General features: G+C 42.9%; 1 protein-coding gene across 1 annotated transcript in view; it reads left to right on the forward strand.

Annotated features, from left to right (window-relative positions):
- The window catches only part of LOC124549794 (guanylate cyclase 32E), an 828442-nt gene that overhangs the window by 501187 nt on the left and 306031 nt on the right, over positions 1-21224 (forward strand). Inside the window, exon 8 of the mRNA XM_047125268.1 lies at positions 11726-11871. Within this exon, the coding sequence (XP_046981224.1) occupies positions 11726-11871 (146 nt within the window). The remainder of the gene's footprint in view (positions 1-11725; positions 11872-21224) is intronic.

Raw genomic sequence — 21224 nt, forward strand, 5'->3', positions numbered from 1 at the left:
TGAAAACCTTGCACATCGTATTTGAAGTGCATTGTGGGTTGCATAATACCCATCATTAGGGGCAGCTGACTCACCCTGCGTATGGGCTACTTGACACTTTTCAGTACTGTTCGGCACTGAATTCAAAATAAAAGTTGAGTGCAGTGTGTGTGTGTGTGTCTGTGTGTGTGTGTGAGTGTGTGTGTGTTTGTGTGTGTGGAGGGTTTTTATCACAAACTGTGGAGGGAGGTTCTTCAAAGGTTGCAAGAATTTTGCACAAAAGGACTAACATGGAGAACAACATCGAAGCAGTCTTTGAAGTAGGGTCACAAAAAATAGCACAAGGAAGCGTATTGCTTTTTATCATAATGTGTACAAAAATGTATTGCAAAACACTGTTAGGTTGTCCTTGCAGCATTCACATGTTTCTCACTCGGCCTTACTTTCCTAATAATTTTCATGAAACCCAAGGAATTTTCTGCAAAATTCGTTAATCACTTTCCTGTCAGGGTCCTCGAATCAGATGAAGTGTTATTCATGCAAAATTACGCTCTGAATAATCTCGTAATAAATATATTTTTCATAACGTTTACTTTGCAATAAATGACTAAAACTACTAGTTTCGATAAGCAGGTTTCTATAAGGTCTTGGGAAGATAAATTTATAGCGTTGTTGTTGTTGTTGTTGTTTTCAGTCTGTAGACTGGTTTAATACAGCTCTTCATGGTACTCTAACCTATGCTAGCCTCTTCGTCTCTGCATAACACAGCAACATTCACCCTTTTGAACCTGCTTTCTGTATTCATCCCTTGATCTGCCTCTGCAATTTGTATGCCACACACTTTCATTCTTTATACTTACGATTCATTGGTACATCAGGATGTGGGCTATCAACTGATCTAATTTTTTTAGTCAAGTTAAGGCATAAATTTCTTTTTTCCCCAGTTTGATTCAGCATCTCCGAATTTGAAAGTGAAAATTCTTCCAGTTTTCGCAATTGAAAAAAAAAAGGCAGTACATACCAAACAGGTTACCTAAAACAATATACTGTCGTCTCATTTCTCGATGATGAGCCATTTTGGCTATTTCAGCACCTAATACGACCAGCATTGGGTTCTCTGGATCTCTCACCCTGAGAAAATATATCCAACTGTCGTGTATTTTGTTCCAGAGAATTCACTGGCCGTGGAAACAAACGGTGATACCAGGCCATTTCAGGGATGTCATTGTCCACAAACCATTGCCTCACAGACCCTGCTTTAAAAGACCCTGCTTTAAAACAGGGCGTCTTGTCATTGATGATATAAACAATCATCGTCTCCGAACTGTTTCTCTACTGTACACAGTACACAATGCTTTAAAACTTCTTCATGTTCTTCCGTATTTAGAGTTTTCTTAAGCACAATAAGAGCATCACACCGTAGCTACGAAAACATCCCCATAGCGCAGCACCACCTCATCCGTACTTCGCTGTTGGCACTACACATGATGACAGGTAATCTTCTCCAGGCATTCGTCAAACCCAGATCCTTCCATCCGATTTCCACTGAGTACAGCATGTTTCATCGCTCAAAATAACTCGTTTACACTCACCCACTGTCCAGTGGCGCTTTTTTTTACCCAAGCTCAGCTGTCGCTTAGAGCTGACTGCAGAAATGTTTGACTTCTGAGCAGCCCCACTCGCAATGCCGGACTCTCCGTCTCCGTCTGCAGATGAGAGCTGCCTGGTCTTGTTTTGGCTGTGGCTGTCCTCTACGTTCGCATTTCACACTCTCATTGCCAACGAAACTTGGTCAGCTCTGAAAAGGTTTATATCTCACTGATGGATTTGTTACCCAGATGGCATCCAATGGCTGGTGCATATTCGAAGCTACTGAGCTCTCCGGTCTGCTGTTATTGCTTCCCTATTGACAACACAATATTCCCGCCTTCTTTTATATTGGCGCATCGACTCTTGTAACATCCAGCTGTCAGTTCCGTATTACATAGTGGTGTTCCGATCCTTTAGATCTGACACTGTATATGATCTACAGTTGGTGACTTCTAGGTCTGTAAAGCACTGCATTCCATCGAGCAGAATGTTCTATACAGAATATTCCGTGGATCATTCTGATAAAGAAGTATCAGATAGTAAGATCCGCACAGGGAGCTGATTAACAAATGAGACCAGCGACATTTCGACGAGATTCGCCTAATATTAAAAAGGGTGTAAGGCAGAGATGTAGCCTTGAACCTCTACTGTTCAATTTATACATCGAAGAAGCAATGACGGAAAGAAAAGAATGGTTCTAGATTAAAATTCAAAGTGAAAGGATATGAATGATACGGTTTGATAATGACACTGAAAGTGAAGAGGCATTACAGGAACTGTCGAATGGAATGAATGGATTAATGAGTGCAGAATACCGATTGAGAGTAAATAGAAAAAAGACGAAAATAAAGAGAAGTAGCAGAAATGAGAACAGCCAAAAACTTAACGTCAGAATTGGGGATTACGAAGTACATGAAAAAAATGTTCAAATGGGTGTGAATTCCTAAAGGACCAAACTGCTGAGGTCATCGGTCCCTAGACTTACACGCTACATAAACCTACTTAACCTAACTTATCCTAAGAACAACACAAACACCCATGCCCGAGGATGGACCCGAACCTCCGGCGAGAGGGGACGCCCAATCAGTGACATGGCGCCTCAAACCGCGCGGGAAGTACATGAAGTTAAGGAATTTTGATATTTAGGCAGCAAAATAACCTATGACGGAGGGAGTAAGGATGACATGGAAAGCAGAATTGCACCTGCCAAAAGGGCATTCCTGACTAGGAGAAATCTACTAGTATATTCTTAATTCGGGGAAAAAATTTCTTAGAATGTACGTTTGGAGTATAGTATTGTATGGTAGTGAAACATGGACTGTCGGAAACGAAAATACAAGAGAATCGAAGCCTTTGAGATGTGATGCTGCAGAAGAATGTTGTAAATTAGTAGGGACTGATAAGGTAAGGGATGAGAAGGTTCTCCGCAGAATCGACGAAAGAATATACAGAACATACTGAGAAGAAGAAGGGATAGGATAATAGATAATTTGCTAAGACATCAGTGATTCAAGGGATTCACGTCCTAGGTAGTGGAGAGAGTTTTAGAGCGTAAAAACTGTAGAGGAAGACAGAGTTTGGAATACATCACTAAATTATTGAGGCCGTGGGTAGCATTTGCTACTCTGAGATGTAGAGGTTGGCACAAGAGAGGAATCCGTGGCGGGCCGAATCAAACTAGTTGTAAGATAGACTACTCAGAAACAAAAATTATTGCGAGGAAAGACGCAGCTGTAGGAAACACAGTTCATCAACAGGCCACCTCCCAAGCGGATAATGTGCGCAGCTGCCACCCTCCAAGTGTGTATCATATGTCGAAAGAGCGGTATAGAATCTTGCTCTCCTGAGAGTGGCGAAATGTGCGATTGCAATAGAAACGTAACTATTCCAGTTAACTGGATTATGACAGAAAATAATGTTGTGAAACAAATGTTCGTTTGATTCTCTTGGTACATAGTCTCTTCAGTTATAACAGGAAAATTCACATTCATAATGCAACGTTTATGGTAATCTGTCCTCTGAGTGCAACCTGGTAATACGTAATGGCGACTGAAGACTTTAATCATGTCATTACGTCCATTACTAAACGAATATCAAATCAAAACTCGTTTGAGTGGATGTGGATACAGTTTCAGAAAACTTTTTTTCATCGTGATTTGATGGCACTGCGCCAGAGCATTGAACGTTTGTGGCATTGCTGATCATTTTCAGCGTCAGTTTCTCCCTATTTTTCTTTTTCCCGCACTGTGCTGCGGCCATAAGTAAGTTTCTTAGACGTCAGATGCCTAACATGTACATCCTGTTGTTCTCGACACTATACAACCTGCTATCTATCTACACTACTGGCCATTAAAATTGCTACACAAAGAAGAAATGCAGATGATATACGGGTATTCATTGGACAAATATACTAGAACTGACATGTGATTACATTTCACGCAATTTGGGTGCATAGATCCTGAGAAATCAGTACCCAGAACAACCAGCTCTGGTCGTAATAACGGCCTTGATACGCCTGGGCATTGAGTCAAACAGAGCTTGGATAGCGTGTACAGGTACAGCTGTCCACGCAACTTCAACACGATACCACAGTTCATCAAGAGTAGTGACTGGCGTATTGTGACGAGCCAGTTGCTCGGCCACCATTGATCAGACTTTTCAATTGGTGAGATATCTGGACACTGTGCTGCCCACGACAGCAGACGAACATTTTCTGCATCCAGAAAGGCAAGTACAGCACCTGCAACAAGCGGTCGTGCATTATCCTGCTGAAATGTAGGGTTTCGCAGGGAGCGAATGAAGGGTAGAGTTACAGGTCGTAAGACATCTGAAATGTAACGTCCACTGCTCAAATTGCCGTCTATGCGAACAAGAGGTGACCGAGACGTGTAACCAATGGCACCCCATACCATTAAACCGGGTGATACGCCAATATGGCGACGACGAATACACGCTTCCAATGTGCGTTCATCGCGATGTCGCCAAACACGGATGCGACCATCATGATACTGTAAACAGATCCTGGATTCATCCGAAAAATGACGTTTTGCCATTACTGCACCCAGGTACGTCGTTGAGTACACCGTCGCTGGGGCTCCCGTCTGTGATGCGGCGTCAAGTGTAACCGCAGACATGGTCTCCGAGCTGATAGTCCATGCTGCTGCAAACGTCGTCGAACTGTTCTTGCAGATGGTTGTTGTCTTGCAAACGTTCCCATCTGTTGACTCAGGGATCGAGACGTGTCTGCACGATCCGTTACAGCAATGCGGATAAGATGCCTGTCATCTCGACTGCTAGTGATACGAGGCCATTGGGATCCAGCACGGCGTTCCGTATTACGCTTCTGAACTCAACGACTCCATATTCTGCTAACAGTCATTGGGTGTCGACCAACGCGAGCAGCAATGTTGTGATACGATAAACCGCAATGGCGATATTCTACAATCCGACCTTTATCAAAGTCGGAAACGTGATGTTACGCATTTCTCCTTATGCCAGGCATCACAACAACGTTTCACCAGGCAACGCCGGTCAATTGCTGTTTGTGTACGAGAAATCGGTTGGAAACTTTCCTCATATGAGCACGTTGTAGGTGTCGCCACCAGCGCCAACCTTGTGTGAATGCTCTGAAAACCTAATCATTTGCATATCACAGCATCCATTTGCTGTCGGTTAAATTTCGCGCCTGTAGCACGTCATATTCGTGGTGTAGCAGTTGTAATGGCCAGTAGTGGAGCTCTGCTATGGTACAAAAAGGTGAAATAAGACAATTTCAGTTTTTGCTATTTGTCACAGAAAGAACTGATGAATACACAAGTAAGAAAAGAAAACAGGAAGAAAAGTTTTCCTAAAGAAAGTTGACTCCAAATATAAATTAGAGCGTTAGCAGGTATTCAGAAAGTATGAATGTAGCATTATACGGAAGCGAAACGTGGCGATAAACTGTACGCAATGAAATTAAAGGAAAGTGAGTGAATTTGACCTGTGGTAAATATTGCATTTGTATTCGTGTGGGTTGTGGTTCAAATTCCAGTACAGTCACCCAAGATTTAAATTTTTCGTGGCTTCTCTCAATCTCTTAAAGCACGTGCAGGAAAGAAACATGGATGACAGGTTGATACGACACATCCTCGGGCATATAGGAATGGAGAGAAGTGTGGTGCGTAAAAACTGCGAAAGGAGACCAAGGCTTTTATACGGTGAATTATGAAAAACCAGTTACCTTGTATTTCATTTCCATTGTTTACGATCTTTTCTAACTTGTGTTTATTTAAATGCTGCAAAAAAAATTCACTTTGATGAATTACAAAGTGATGATTGGACCTTTCTCTTGAATTTTAAATCAAACGGCCACATAAATCTGTGCAGCAAATACATTGCTCCTGAATACTTTGAAACTGAACGTTTAGTATCGGCAGGAAAGTAAAGGCAGATTCTCTGCTAAGAGTCTTCCATATTCCTCCGAATGTACCATCTCAAGAAAGAAGGTGCAAAGCACCAGTTCGGAGAACTACGCGAGAAGCGTCATTTGCAGCCGGAAGTGAAGTGCAGTGTTGTTGCTGTGGTCTTCAGTCCTGAGACTGGTTTGATGCAGCTCTCCATGCTACTCTATCCTGTGCAAGCTTCTTCATCTCCCAGTACCTACTGCAACCTACATCCTTCTGAATCTGTTTAGTGTACTCATCCGTTGGTCTACCTCTACGATTTTTACCCTCCACGCTAGCATCCAGAACTAAATTGGTGATCCCTTGATGCCTCAGAACATGTCCTTCTAGTGAAGTTGTACCACAAATTTTTCTTCTCTCCAATTCTATTCAATCCCTCCTCATCAGTTATGTGATCTACCCATCTAAATTTCAGCATTCTTCTGAAGCACCAGATTTCGAAAGCTTCTCTTCTTGTCTAAACTGTTTATCGTCCACGTTTCACTTGCATACATGGCTACACTCCACACAAAAATACTTTCAGAAACGACTGCCTGACATTTAAAACTAAACTCGAAGTTAACAAATTTCTCTTCTTCAGAAACGATTTCCTTGCCATTGCTAGTCTACGTTTTATACCCTCTCTACTTCGCCCATTATTAGCTATTTTGCTCCCCAAATAGCAAAACTGCTTTACTGCTTTAAGCGTCTCATTTCCCGATCTAATTCCGGCAGCATCACCCGATTTAATTCGACTACATTCCATTATCCTCGTTTTGCTTTTGTTGATGTTCATCTTATATCCTCCTTTCAAGACACTGTCCATTCCGTTAAACTGTTCTTCCAGGTCCTTTGCTGTCTCTGACGGAATTACAATGTCGTCGGCGAACCTCAAAGTTTTATTTCTGCTCCATGGATTTTAATACGTACTCCGAATTTTTCTTTTGTTTCCTTTACTGCTTGCTTAATATACAGATTGAATAACATCGGGGAGAGGCTACAACCCTGTCTCACTCCCTTCCAAAACCACCGCTTCCCTTTCATGCCCCTCGACTCTTATAACTGCCATCTGGTTTCTGTACAAGCTGTAAATAGCCTTTCGCTCCCTGTGTTTCACCCCTGCCACCTTCAGAACTTGAAAGAGAGTATTCCGCTCAACATTTTCAAAAGCTTTCTCTAAGTCGACAAATACTGGAAACGTAGGTTTGCCTTTCCTTAATCTGTTTTCTAAGATAAGTCGTAGGGTCAGTATTGCCTCACGTGTTCCAACATTTCTGCGGAATCCAAACTGATTTTCCCCGAGGTCGGCTTCTACCAGTTTTTCCACTCGTCTGTAAAGAATTCGTGTCAGTATTTTGCAGCCGTGACTTATTAAACTGATAGTTCGGTAATTTTCACATCTGTCAACACCTGCTTTCTTTGGGATTGGAATTATTGTATTCTTCTTGAAGTCTGAGGTTATTTCGCCTGTCTCATACATCTCGCTCACTAAAAGGTAGAGTTTTGTTAGGCCTGGCTCTCCCAAGGCTGTCATCAGTTCTAATGGGATGTTGTCTACTCCCGGGGCCTTGTTTCGACTTAGATCTTTCAGTGCTCTGTCAAACGCTTCACGCAGCATCATACCTCCCAATTCATCTTCATCCACATCCTCTTCCATTTCCATAATATTGTCCTCAAGAACGTCGCCCTTGTATAGACCCTCTATATACTCCTTCCACCTTTCTGCTTTCCCTTCTTTGCTTAGAACTGGGTTTCCGTGTGAGCTCTTTGTATTCATACAATTCGTCCTCTTTTCTCCAAAGGTCTCTTTAATTTTCCTGTAGGCAGTATCTAACTTACCATTAGTGATATGTGCCTCTATGTGCCTCTACATCCTTACATTTGTCCTCTAGCCATCCCTGCTTAGCCATTTTCTCTTTCTGTCGATCTCATTCTTGATGCGTTTGTATTCCTTTATGCCTGCTTCATTTACTGCATTTTTGTATTTTCTCCGAAGTGCAGTATGCATTTAATTTTTTACGCACACTCACGTAACCGTTCAATTTCATTCGGTTTCATAAAGTTTGCTTCAGTTTCTATAAAAATCTTTGAAAAGTACAATGACCCGAGCTGCTGATTAAGAGAGTCTACTATCAGGACATTAATAGTCAGGACAGTGGGACAAAAACTTCGATGGCAGAATGTCATATACATACTTCCAGACGTTCGTAGCAAAACGATGTTACTTTCTGTTCAGAATCAGTGCAGAAGAATTGATTAGCATAATATATCTGCTTTTCCCTGTGTCACAAAAATCGATAAAAGATGTAATTGTGTTATTACTTTCAAAGTTATTTGCTATTTTTTTTATCGAGATCAGTGTTGCTAACAAAAGGAATATACTGAACTTCTTGGCTCTATGTCTACAGATCACGTTTATCAGGAAGCAGAACCTAAATTCCCAATGGCACTTTATCGGACGATATCATTATTCTTTTTCTGTAAGATTATATAACTTGTCGTTAATATTCTCTTATTCATTACAACAAGCATCTCAGCATTCAAACTCTTTTATATATTTTGGGTAGTAACCCGATACTGTTACAGGATCTCCATTGGGTTTACTAAAAGACATAAAATTTGAACGCTTATTGTATTTATTGGGTCACAGATAAATGCGATTTCATATTTTATGACAGTACAAGAAATCTGTCCATATGAATTTTTGGGGAATCAGAGAACTAAATGCTTCCTCTTGTCATGCGGAAACGATGAAGTAAATTTCGCACATTGTAGCAAAAGAGGAGTTAGCTGCTGAAAATGAAATTCTGTCCCAGAAATAGCAGTAAGTAAAATCCTTTATGGCATTCGGCCACGTCATTTTGAAACGAAAATTCCTTTTAAATAGACATTTCGACTATGCTTAGCCGCCTTGCTGAGGACTCGTGTAAAGACGGTTGAAACATCGTATTTAATAGTGCTTATAATTTCAAAATGCCGCGGCCTGATGCCCTATAAGATTTTATTCAAATTGACTCTGCCTTGGAAGTCTTTGCACTTACATGTGCATACAATGTTTCAATTGTTTCTAATGCATTCGCCGGTCCAAATGTAAAAACATTGGGAATTTCATAGAAATTACGTTGATTATAGTACCATGTGTGTAATACTACTTCTAAAAATAACTATATTGTTAAAGTTAGTGCTTTATTTCGGCTATAAATGAATAAAATATAGTCAGCTCTGCTTCATTGCACTTCCAGTGCGAACTGCCGGCGTTGTCAACCGAATAATTTCGGCCAATTTTCGGCGCCAGTAATTAGTCAAGGAATTTTCTGTCGTGTTTCATGTAGAACCACAGTTACAGTAAATAGCTCTTAGCTGTAATAAAGGAATCATACACGCATCGGGTCAGTCATTTTGATCAGCTATTATCAAATTGAGATATAATAAATGGTGGTCTAGTACGTTGCTCTTCTGAAGTCTTTTTCTAGAAAACAAGCATCAAAGTTCTACGAGGTTTCTCGTATGGTAGTCCATACGAAGACGCCATCCATCGAGCAGCAACGTCAGTGCAATCGACTGAGGCTTGATATAAACGAGCGAGTAACAGCCATTCGTGATCGTAGCGAGATAACAGACTAAGAAATATTTTTGTCTTCAGTCCAAAGACAGGTTTGATGCAGCTCTCCATGCTACTCTATCCTGTGCAAGGCTCTTCATCTCTGAGTGACTACTGCAACTTACATCCATCTGAATCTTCTTAGTGTATTCATCTCTTGGTCTCCCTTTACGATTTTTACCGTCCACGCTTCTCTCCAATACTAAATTAGTGATCCCTTGATGCCACAGAATGTGTTCTACCAACCGATCTCTTCTTCTAGTCTTGTCCCACAAATTCCTTTTCTCCGTAGCTCAATTCAGTACCTCATCAGCAGTTACGCTATCTACGCATCTAATCTTCAGCAATCTTCTGTAGCACCACATTTCAAAAGCTTCGTACTCTTCTTGTCTACATTATCGTCCATCTTTCACTTCCATACAAATACTTTCAGAAAAGACTTCCCGACACTTAAATATATTTTGCAGTGAACACATAGTACGCAGTGGGAATATCACACTGTTGTAGAAATAATTCAAAAGCCAAGATCGCTGAATTACTGTTTACTGTATAACCGGTTTCAACATGCTAAAGGTACCATCATCGGGTCTGAATGTAGATTAACATATATAAACCATTTGGATATAACGGTACATGAGGCACACCAGTTGATATAAAATCATTGTCACAAAAATTAAAAAACAACTGCTGTCATGGTCATTCCATTCCACACTTTCCATGTTTTACGTACCTGGAAATTCAATGGAGAAATTTTGTGTGTAGCTGGCACAAGATGTTAGTAATAACCTTTAGGAAGGTGTGTTGTCTTTCGATTCTTCTATGGGTTATTGTTGCGTTGTCTGTGTGACAGTTTGTAGTACGTCTTGTAACTTTATTACAGATCTGAAGATGGTAACTTAGTTTTATGGAAACCGGTTATTTACAAAAGGCTTTTTTTCCTTTTTTTCATATCTGTCTCGGCTAAGAAGTTCTTTTTCTCCTAAGTAATCACTACATATCAAATGGTTCAAATGGCTCTGAGCACTATGCGACTTAACTTCTGAGGTCATCAGTCGCCTAGAACTTAGAACTAATTAAACCTAACTAACCTAAGGACATCACACACTTCCATGCCCGAGGCAGGATTCGAACCTGCGTCCGTAGCGGTCGCTCGGCTCCAGACTGTAGCGCCTAGAACCGCACGGCCACTCCGGCCGGCCACTACATATCGCCCCTTCGATCTCAACATGAGTAAACTAACGTTTGGGATGAGCTATTACGTGGACTTTGCTCCAGGTCCCGACGTCTAACCTTCTCGAGTTTCGGCTTTTGAGGGAGAATCAACTCTCACCCCTTCATCGGCATTTGAGACCTCATTGAAAGAGTCTCCAATAGAGTTCAAGCCATCATAAAGGCGAATTGGGGAAACACCTCATATTAATGTCCACTAATGGGCGTTCGGATGTGTGTGATCAGATAGTGTACATATGCGGCCAGAATTCTAGTGTGGCCCCTTAGGCGACTGCGCTAACGTTCCTTCTCTATGGCTGGTGCTCTCGTGAAATTCTGGACCTCAAATTTTCTAAAATGCTTGAGAAGCGAATCGTGCTAGAGCAGTATTTGTTAGATAGAACATTTGGATATAGGTATAAGGATGTAGGTTGCAAATGATACTCTGAGATGAGACGCTTTGCACAGGAGAGGAATTCGTGGTGGGCCACATCAAATCATACAAAAGATTGATGACTCAAAAAAAAAAAAAAAAAAAAAAAAGAAGAAGAAGAAGAAGAAGAGGAAATTCCACAGCAGCATGGAAGAGGAGCAAGGTCGGTGACCTTTTGCATGTATGCTTCAGTACTCATTCCGTTTAGTTAACGCTGTGATGCTCTGTCAGCCCCCCCCTTCCCGCCCTCTTCCGCCAATCTCTTCCGCCTGCCTCCCCCTCCCCCCCCCCCCCCCCCACATAATCCGTCACCACTCTGGAAATATGTTTTGCTGAGACTGCATACCGTCCTTCGTCCTTTAATAACGTCAGCAAAGGAGATAAAATTTAATCCGTCTTTTTTGAAGTAATGTGATTAGGTATTTTGCCTGTGTTGCCGCCCTGCAAACAAGTGAGAGAGGGTAAGAGCGTGGTGCTCTGGTCCAGCAGATCCGGCCCGAGGCGGCGTACCTGTACGACGCTGTCCTGGTCTACTCGCACGCGCTCGTCGCCGTGCTTGACGCCGGAGGCGACCCCCGCAACGGCAGCGCCATCATCGACGCCGTCAAACGCCGGCACTACAGCAGCGCCATGGGGTGAGTACGGCGTAGTGCGCCTCCAACTGAATGCTGTCCACTGACAATCTGTTTAAGACTGCTGGTGAAACCCAGCTGTTCGTCAATGGTGATGACTGGGAGGGGTACTGCAGTAAGTTTCACTCGCAATAAACTAAATCACTGTAGATACTGCTGGGCCGGATAGAAGCGACGATAGTAATGAATTGAACAGGAATATAAAATCAGACACGTTCGGAGTGATTTCTGCACGCCTACAATTTAACATTACAATGTTAATTAATGAAAATAATATTTTTTGTAGCGCTACAATGTAAGTTTTACTACTGGTTCTTAATTTCAGAATGCCTGCTGTGAGAACTGATACGGAATTAGTAGCAACAAACGCCTTCGCTCAACAACAAGTTACCAATTTCAATTTCACAAATAGTGTAAGCATTTGTTAACTCCTGTATGTTTTTACTTTCATATACGAGGAATACAATGTAGTTGTCAGCTGATACGGCAGAAAATAGGTGGCACTGTCAATACCGCATGGGGAATATACTGAAATGATAACACAAGTCTAGTGGCAGCACTGCGTGACACAAATGTAGCTGGTTCCTCCCGTAGCGCCCCTCACCCATCGGCAGTCGACATGTTGGGAATCGAGGAAGAACTAACAAGTAACAATTGAGTAACAACAGAATTAAAGGATCAGCGCGTAACTGTACCCATTGTGATATGTAAGTTTGAAATTTGGCTCTGGGATGCCTAAAAAATTCCCCTGTAATTTTCAAAAGCGTGGTGCCTTTCGACAGTACCCTCTGGCTGGACAACGCTTCGAATAGGAAGGTGTAGACATATGCGAAATAAAACGTCACAACTCAGAAGATCTTCTGATGTATGAAGTGGATTAACGATGTCACACTCGCATCAAATTTCACCGAAATTCTGCTCAACCGCACTGTGGACGTGTCGATCGATGGTAAGGTTGTCATAGCCCCTGACCCACATTTCACACCTTCTTTTAACGCATTTGCTCTGGAGGTAGCAACACAAGGCATCCCTGAAACCACACCTCTTCTTGGGATTTTAGTTCCCACACATTTTGCTGTCTAAGTGGACAGTTTGCAGTGATTGGGCACCAGGAAGACGTCTTTGTCGATCTGTGATACTGTTGACATCTCTCAAACGCTTCTGTCTTTCTCTAAGGACTTAAAGAGCTGGCAACCCCGTTCAACATGATCTCGCCACGATGGTGTGTAGTGCGCCACAGTTTTTGCTCCAGTTTACAGGTTGGAATCACTGATCATCTTTGTAAACATTCGACGAAATTTGAAAGTGATCCAAAGGAGCAAAGGGTGCTTATGTTTTTTCAGTCCACCTCTTTCACATCCTCCTGTGGTGTGCTCATGTAGGAGTGTGATATTGATGCATGTGTGAATACGACGGAAAAGTATCCCTCTAACGCCTCCCAGTTCGTCAGTACCCTCAGTGGCACCTGTTAAAATTTACTGAGACTCTTGAAAATGTGCCTCTACAGAGGAATCCTGCGAAGCAGCCCTAGGTGCCTGCAGGCAGGCAACTGGCATCAGAGGTTTGTCAAGTGGTTGCCTACCTGCAGGTGCCTACTGCTACTTCTCATCTTTTCTCCATAAAGGCAAATTTTTAAATTCTCAATGAATGTGGGAAGATGTCACCGACTGTTTTACAGAACTGGGGTGTCTCAGAGGGATCCTTTGCCGTTTCATTCAAAAAGTCGCACCCCTCTGTCATCACGCCACAGATGGCTCTGAAAAAGGAGTAGCGGTTAAAGGCGCTACAGTCTGGAACCGCACGACCGCTACGGTCGCAGGTTCGAATCCTGCCTCGGGCATGGATGTGTGTGATGTCCTTAGGTTAGGTTTAAGTAGTTCTAAGTTCTAGGGGACTTATGACCACAGCAGTTGAGTCCCATAGTGCTCAGAGCCATTTTTTAAAAAGGAGTTCTGAAAAAGCGTAAGCAACCTTTGCTACTTCGGATCACGTTCAAATTACATCGAAAGTTTTGAACTATCCCTAGTAGTTCTGAACTGTACTGCACAGCGAAAATTGGGGTCGCTCTGCACACCAAAGGGGTAAGATCACGTTCAGTGATGTTGCTAGCTCATAATGTTCTTAGAAAAGGGTTCAAGTGTCACACAGATGTCAGCACTCCCAAAGATCGTCAAGAACGCCTTCTTGTGGCCTACTGCACTGCAGACTGTCGCTTTCGACTGTGAAATGTGTGGGAATCAACATCCCAAGGATACTGGTGGTTTCATTGACGCCTTTTATGCCAACCCCTGAGGCATGTTATAATTGATTATGAGCCGGGTGTGTCTGAAATGTTTTTCCCCGCCACTCATAAGAAAACTGTTTGATTTCAACGGTGAACTCAGAGACGTCAAAATAAGGGGTTTAATGTTGGTCTTCCAGTCGTGAGACACGTCCATGGTGGCGATGAGCAGAGCGTTGGTGAGATTTGGTGCTAACGTGACATCATTAACCCACTTTACACGACACTTGAGCTTCTAAGTTGTGGCATTTTCTTTCGCATGCATCGACAATTTGCTGTTTGAAGCGTCGTCGAGCCTGAGGGTGACGTAACAGGGCACCATGCTTTTTCACCGTTACAGAAGAAGGTTGTAGACATCTTTGTGCTAAAACTTACGGGTCACAGTGGGAGACTATTACGAAGTTTCGAAGAAGTTATCGTTTAATTCTGTCTTACGTTTACTCTGGCTGAAATACTCTGAAGAGCCAAAGAAATTGGTACACCTGTAGGGCCAACGCGAGCACGGAAATTTGGAAATTTGTGGTTATATCTCATGGGACTACACTGCTGATGTCATCGGTCTCTAAGCTTACACACTACTTAATCTAACTTATACTAACTTACACTAAGGACAACATACACACCCATGCCCGAGGGAGGACTCGAACCTCCGACGGGGGGAGCCGCGCGAACCGTGACAAGACGCCCGCGAACACGCATAAGTGCCGCAATACAACTTCGCATGTACTCGACTAATGTCTGAAGTAGTGCTGGAAAGAACTGATGCCATGAATCCTTCAGGATTGTCCATAAATCCGTAAGACTACGAGAGGGTAAATATCTCTTCTCGACAGCACATTCCAAGGCATCGCAGATATGCTCTATTATTTCATATCTGGGGAGTTTGGTGCTCAGTGGAAGTGTTTAAATTCAGAAGAGTGTTTCTAGAGCCACACTGTAGCAATTATGGGTGTGTACGGTGTCGCATTGTCCTGCTGGAATTGCCCAAGTCCGTCGGAATGCTCAATGGACATGAATGGAAAAAGGTGATCATACAGGATGCTTACGTACGTGTCACTTACCAGAGTCGTATCTAGATGTATCAGGAGACCCATATTACTCCAACTGCACACGCCCCACCCCATTACAGAGCCTCAAACAGCTTGAACAGTGCCCTGCTGACATGCACGGTCCATGGAGTCATGAGGTTGTTTCCATACCCGTACACGTCCATCCGCTCGATACAATTTGAAACGAGACTCGTCCGACCAGGCATCATGTTTCCAGTCATCAACAGTCCAATGTCGGTGTTGACGGGCCCAGGCGAGGCGTAAAGCTTTGTGTCGTGCCGTCATCAAGGGTACACGAGTGGGCCTTCGGCTCCGAAAGCCCATATCGATTATGTTTAGTTGAATGGCTGGTACGCTGACACTTGTTGATGGCCCAGGATTGAAATCTGCAGCAAGTTGCGGAAGGGTTGCACTTCTGTCAGGTTGAACAATGATCTTCAGTCGTCGTTGGTTCCGTTCTTTCTGCATCTTTTTCCGGCCGCAGTGATGTCGGAGACTGATATTTTACCTGATTCCTGATATTCATGGTATACTTGTGAAATGGTAGTACGGGGAAATCCCCACTTTATGGCCCCCTCGGAGATGCTGCGTCCCATCGCTCGTGCACCGACTACACCAACGCGTTCAAACGGACTTAAATCTTCATAACTTGCCATTCTAACGGCAGTAACCGATCTAACAAATGCCCCAGACACTTGTTTCTTTTAGGTGTTGCCGACCGCAGCGCCATATTCTGCCTGTTCACATAGGTCGGAATTTGAATATGCATACCTGTACAGTTTCTTTGGGGCTTCATTGTATAATGCGCGACGCCGTTGTAGATCGAGTTTTCTCTCTGAAGCGTCGTATATGCTGGTATGAAACATCCTGGCGGATTAAAACTGTATGCTAGACCGGCACTCAAACGTTAGGCTTTTGCCTTTCATTGGCAACTACTGTGTCTTCTGACCTCCGAAGCACGACTCAGGACGTGTGCTCACAGCTTTACTTCTGCGAGCAGCTCGTATCCTACTTTAAATCTTCAGAAAACTTCTCCTGTGAAAGGTACAGGACTAGCACATATCCACTCATCGGCATATAGAAATACAACAGATCTTTTAGTGTACAGTTTGTATGTTGCTAGCACAATAATGGATACAACGGTACTTTCGTACTCATCTGATAATTGTTATGCGATGAGAGTAGTTACCCTACAATCATTGCAGTTACGCATTTGGTGCAAAACATTCTGCATCACACAGATATGGAATGGCATACTATAGTTTGTGCCTTGGTGGCTAAGTAGTATAGTGCTCCATTACTGTATCATGTACATTGAGTTCAAACCTTAGTCCAATCAATATTTTTTATTATTTTATTAATTACCGCTTCCTTCACCTCTGGTAGCGGTTTCTTAATATCAGAAATCTGATTTGTGTCTAGTAACATCTTTCTGTAGTAATACATCGAATTTACAAGACACAAAATTTTTCTCTACAGGCTTATTTTGTTAACCAGTGTTCATTAACGTGAACACGGCTAATTATTCGTAATGGAAAATGAACAGCAAGGAATATAAATCTGACATTTGGTATCTTGCTAGTGTGTTTACCGTGGGTAACCATTTACCTACATTACTATTACTGCGTCTGTGTAGAAAGTATCAACGTTTCGCTCTCGAAAAATCAGCAACTTTTAATTTTTTTCCGATCTTTTATGTTAGCTTTTCTAAATGTCAGTGCAGAAATACGCTTTCCGGATTTTCCCAGTATAAGAGAAAGTTTTCGGTCCACAACCAATCACAGAAAAAATATTACGTGGGGACGAAAAAAAATATAGTGAAAGCCGAAAGGGTGCGAACTACAATGACGAATAACGCAGCGCTAAAATCTGCAGTGGTTTTACAATATATGACGTGTAAAAGTAACTTTATCTAGTTGCCATTACTTCCATAACGTTAAGAAACATAAGAAATGATCAATATTTCACTGTTCTTATGTTCGCACAACGTATATACTGCCTCATACCAGACTGTTCATTACGCTCCACATTAAACGGAAAGCCACACAGGAGTTGTATTCACTTCAGCCACGCACCAGTAACAAGCTAGAGGTACCATTTAGGTATCAATGTCTTGGTATAACCGATTGACAACTGCATTTCACCTCTCCTGAGAGACATCAGCCGCTTTTTCTTTGGTGTTTCGGCAGATACTTGCAGTTTAGTTTCTGCAGTGTGTAGCTGACGTCAGCCCAAACAAATACTGCTAATGGCGTCTCTCATTCGACGCCCAGTATCAACGGAAAGCTTGGGTTTGTTTCAAGTAACGAGCAATATGATTTTTAAAGCGTAATATTATGTGTCCATTCGATGGAGCGATCCCAAATTAGTCTTGTGCGATTTTCGTTCCATGTATACGTATTAACAGGAACAGTAAAGTAAGAAAAAAACCATTACTCCAACAGCGACAGTACCTCCCTGGCCGGCGCCAACTGCCACCGCTATGCAGCAGAGCTGCTCAGTCGCCGCTAGAATACTGCATATTCTTCATGCACTACAGCCCCAGTTAACACAAACTGGCAGAACAAATATCGCACTAGACCTAATCGGGGTCCGCTCTATAGACTGGCCATGCAAAATTCCTTTTTAAAAATCATTTTATTTTAACGGGCACAAACTAACATTAGCCGTCGCATGAAAGATGTGATAAGTACCATTTGTTTGGGCTGCCTCCAACTATACATTACAAAAAGTAAATTTCAAATAACTGCCCAAACACGAGAGAAAATACGCCTCGTGACTCTTAGGAGGAGTATGCCATTTGTAATGAGTATGCCTTCTAGCGGTAACTGTATGGAAAGGAATGTGGAGCGTCTCCCACCTGGTGGTCTGAGTAACACTAATATCTTGCCATTGTGAGCGAGGAGAGTGGTGCAATGATTAATACACTCGACTCACATTCGGAAGGACAACGGTCCAAGCCCGCGTCAGGCCATCATGATGTAGATTTTCCGTGATTTTCCTAAATCGCTTCTGGCAAATGCCGTGAAGTTTCCTTTCAAAAGGCGCTCCCGATTTCCTTCCACATCCTTCCGTAATCCGAGCTTCTGCTCCGCCTCTAATAACGTCGTTGTCGACGCAACATCAAACACTAATCACCACCTCCTCTTGTTAATGTTCCAAAACATTGCAGATATGAGTATGCCTTCTAGCGGTAACTGTATGTAACTTTACAGGTCTGTGTGGCAGTTACGTTGAGTCGATCAAAGCCCAGCGACTCTCTGCGTCCGTCAAAGGGGAGCGCCGCTACTTCACACGTCTTTGTTGAGTCCGCGACGTCGCGAGTGGTCTTTCACGTAAATAAACATAGGCAGCGATTAGCTCGGAAATAACTTAAAGTATTCTGCTGCGCTGTCTTGTTCCGAATCGGCCGCCTGATCCAACCAAAAGACCTGAAGATGACAGCAAAGTTGGCGAAACCTGTTGCTTTTAAAGAAAGAAGTGCTTACGTGCAATCTTCGCTTTATAAAGTTTTTACCAAGTGAAACGCATTCTTCCTTCTAGCTTCTCAGCGTGAGAAAATTCAATCATATTATTTCACAGTTATAGTTGTCACAGCTGCTAATGACATTTATGGTGCAATACAAGCGGCTTTGCAAGGATATAATTGTGAGAGAATTTTCTCTCTGTCCTTTAGGCTGGAGAGCGTCTGATATCATAGAGCCGTATTTTTAATGACATTTTGTGTCGTTTCATCAGCATCAAATAGTGTGGTAATGGACGAAGTTGACCAGTTACTCTCGAGATTTTCATCTTTTCTCAGGTTCTTTTCTTAGTTTTTCAAGACACAAAGCAATTTTTCCTATCCATATCATTCCTATTTAAAGTAATCGTGCGACAAGGTTCGGTCGCGAGCAGCTACATTATCAGCGACGATCTATCCAGTCTGTTTCCTTCCCCGTCTCTCAATAACAAGGGCAGTATTACATTACCGTATACCAACGGCATCTATTAGCGTAGCCCATTGAGGTACCGCAGTGGTTAGTTGCAGGACTCTTCTTCGGAAGCACTACGGTTAAGATCTTCGTGTGACCATCGAGATTTAGGTGTCTTGTAATTTATCGAACTCTTTTCGTGCAAGTTCCGAGACGATTCCTCTGAAAACGACACGAATTATATTCTTCCCCATCTTACCCCTTTCATATCGAGCTGGTGGTCCGTCTCTAATCATCTCGTAATCAACGTGACTTAAAGCTTGGTCTTCCTTCCTTTTTCCTTAGCATACTTTGCTGATGAGTCGGAACTGCGTCGGATTCGTTAGCGGACAAACAACTAACTTCTATATTTGTTGTAGCCGCTTAGCGGAAAAATTAATTTCCATGGAATTTCGAGAAGATATTACATAGCCAAAGTGTGACGGAAAAAGTGTGCCCTGAATCTCTTGCACTGTCGTTCCCATTTACGCCCCGAAACAAGTAACTACAATATGAATATATTGCCTTCTATTAATCGCCTCCATTAGTCAAATATTTTTCTGATAGTGTCGCTGGAGAAGTTAAGTTCTCGTGACTTGTATTTATGAATGATGAGCAGTTGCAGTAAACAGCACAACTTCCAAGTACGCAGCCATTTTTAATAGAGCGTAGACTGTGCCTCGTAGTGACTGAATCATCACATCCTATTTTTCAATAACTTTTGGTGAATAACATTATTTATGTTACAGGGGCCAGCGACTACTACGCACAAATCGTCATTGATCGAAAAAGCCGTATTTTTAGAATATGAACCACATTTATAACACACTTAAACCAACAAGCACGAGAGTGGTAAATGGATACAACACGGACAGCTGCAGCATAGCGGCTCTTTATTTTCATTCTCTATGTTTGTCTGTTTCGCTAACCTAAAGTGCCAGATTGTTTTACATAAAATATTTGCGAAGCGTAATTTTGCAGCAGTATGCTGCGATACACTAGGTGATCAAAAGTATCCGGGCAGCCCCAAAATCAGACATTTTTCATATTAGGTGCAAAGTGCTGCCACCTACTGCCAGGTACTCCATATCAGTGACCTCAGTCATAACACATCGCGAGAGAGCAGACTGGCGCGCTCTGCGGATTTCACGTACTTCGAATGTGGTCAGGTGACTGGTTGTCACTTGTGTCATACGTCTGTAGCGAGATTTTCAGACTCCTAAACATCCCTAGGTCCACTGTTTTTGATGTGATAGTGAAGTGGAAACGTGAAGGGACACCTACAGCATACAGGCCGACCTCGTCTGTTGATTGACAGAGACCTTCGGCAGTTGAAGAGGGTCATAATGGGTAATAGGCCGACACCTATCCAGAACATCATACAGGAATTCCAAACTGCATCAGGATCCACTGCAAGTACTATAACTGTTAGGCGGGAAGTGATAAAACTTGGATTTTATGGTCGAGCGGCTGCTCATAAGCCACATATCACGCCGGTAAATGCCAAACGACGCCTCGCTTGATGTACATTGGACGATTGAACAGCGGAGAAACGTTGTGTGGAGTGACGAATCGCGGTACACAATGTGGCGATCCGATGGCAGAGTGTGAGTATGGCGAATGCCCGGTGAACGCCATCTGCCAGCTTGTGTAGTGCTAACAATAACATACGGAGGTGGTGGTGTTATGGTGTGGTCGTGTTTTCCATGAGGGGGGGGGGGGGGGGCTTGCACACCTTGTTGTTTTGCGTGGCACTATCACAGTACAGCCCTCATTGATGTTTTAAGCACCTTCTTGGTTCCCACTGCTGAAGAACAATTCGGGCGTGGCGATTGCACCTTTCAACACGATCGAGTACCTGTTTATAATGCACGGCCTGTGGCGGAGTGGTTACACGACAATAACATCCCTGTAATGGACTGGCTTGCACAGAGTCCCGACCTGAATCCTACACAATACCTCTGGGATATTTTGGGACGCCGACTTCGTGCCAGGCCTAACCGACTGACATCGATACCTCTCCTCAGTCCAGCACTCCGTGAAGAATGGGCTGACATTCCCCAAGATACCTTC

The sequence above is a fragment of the Schistocerca americana genome, chromosome 1, assembly GCF_021461395.2.
Source record: "Schistocerca americana isolate TAMUIC-IGC-003095 chromosome 1, iqSchAmer2.1, whole genome shotgun sequence".
Lineage (NCBI taxonomy): Eukaryota > Metazoa > Arthropoda > Insecta > Orthoptera > Acrididae > Schistocerca > Schistocerca americana.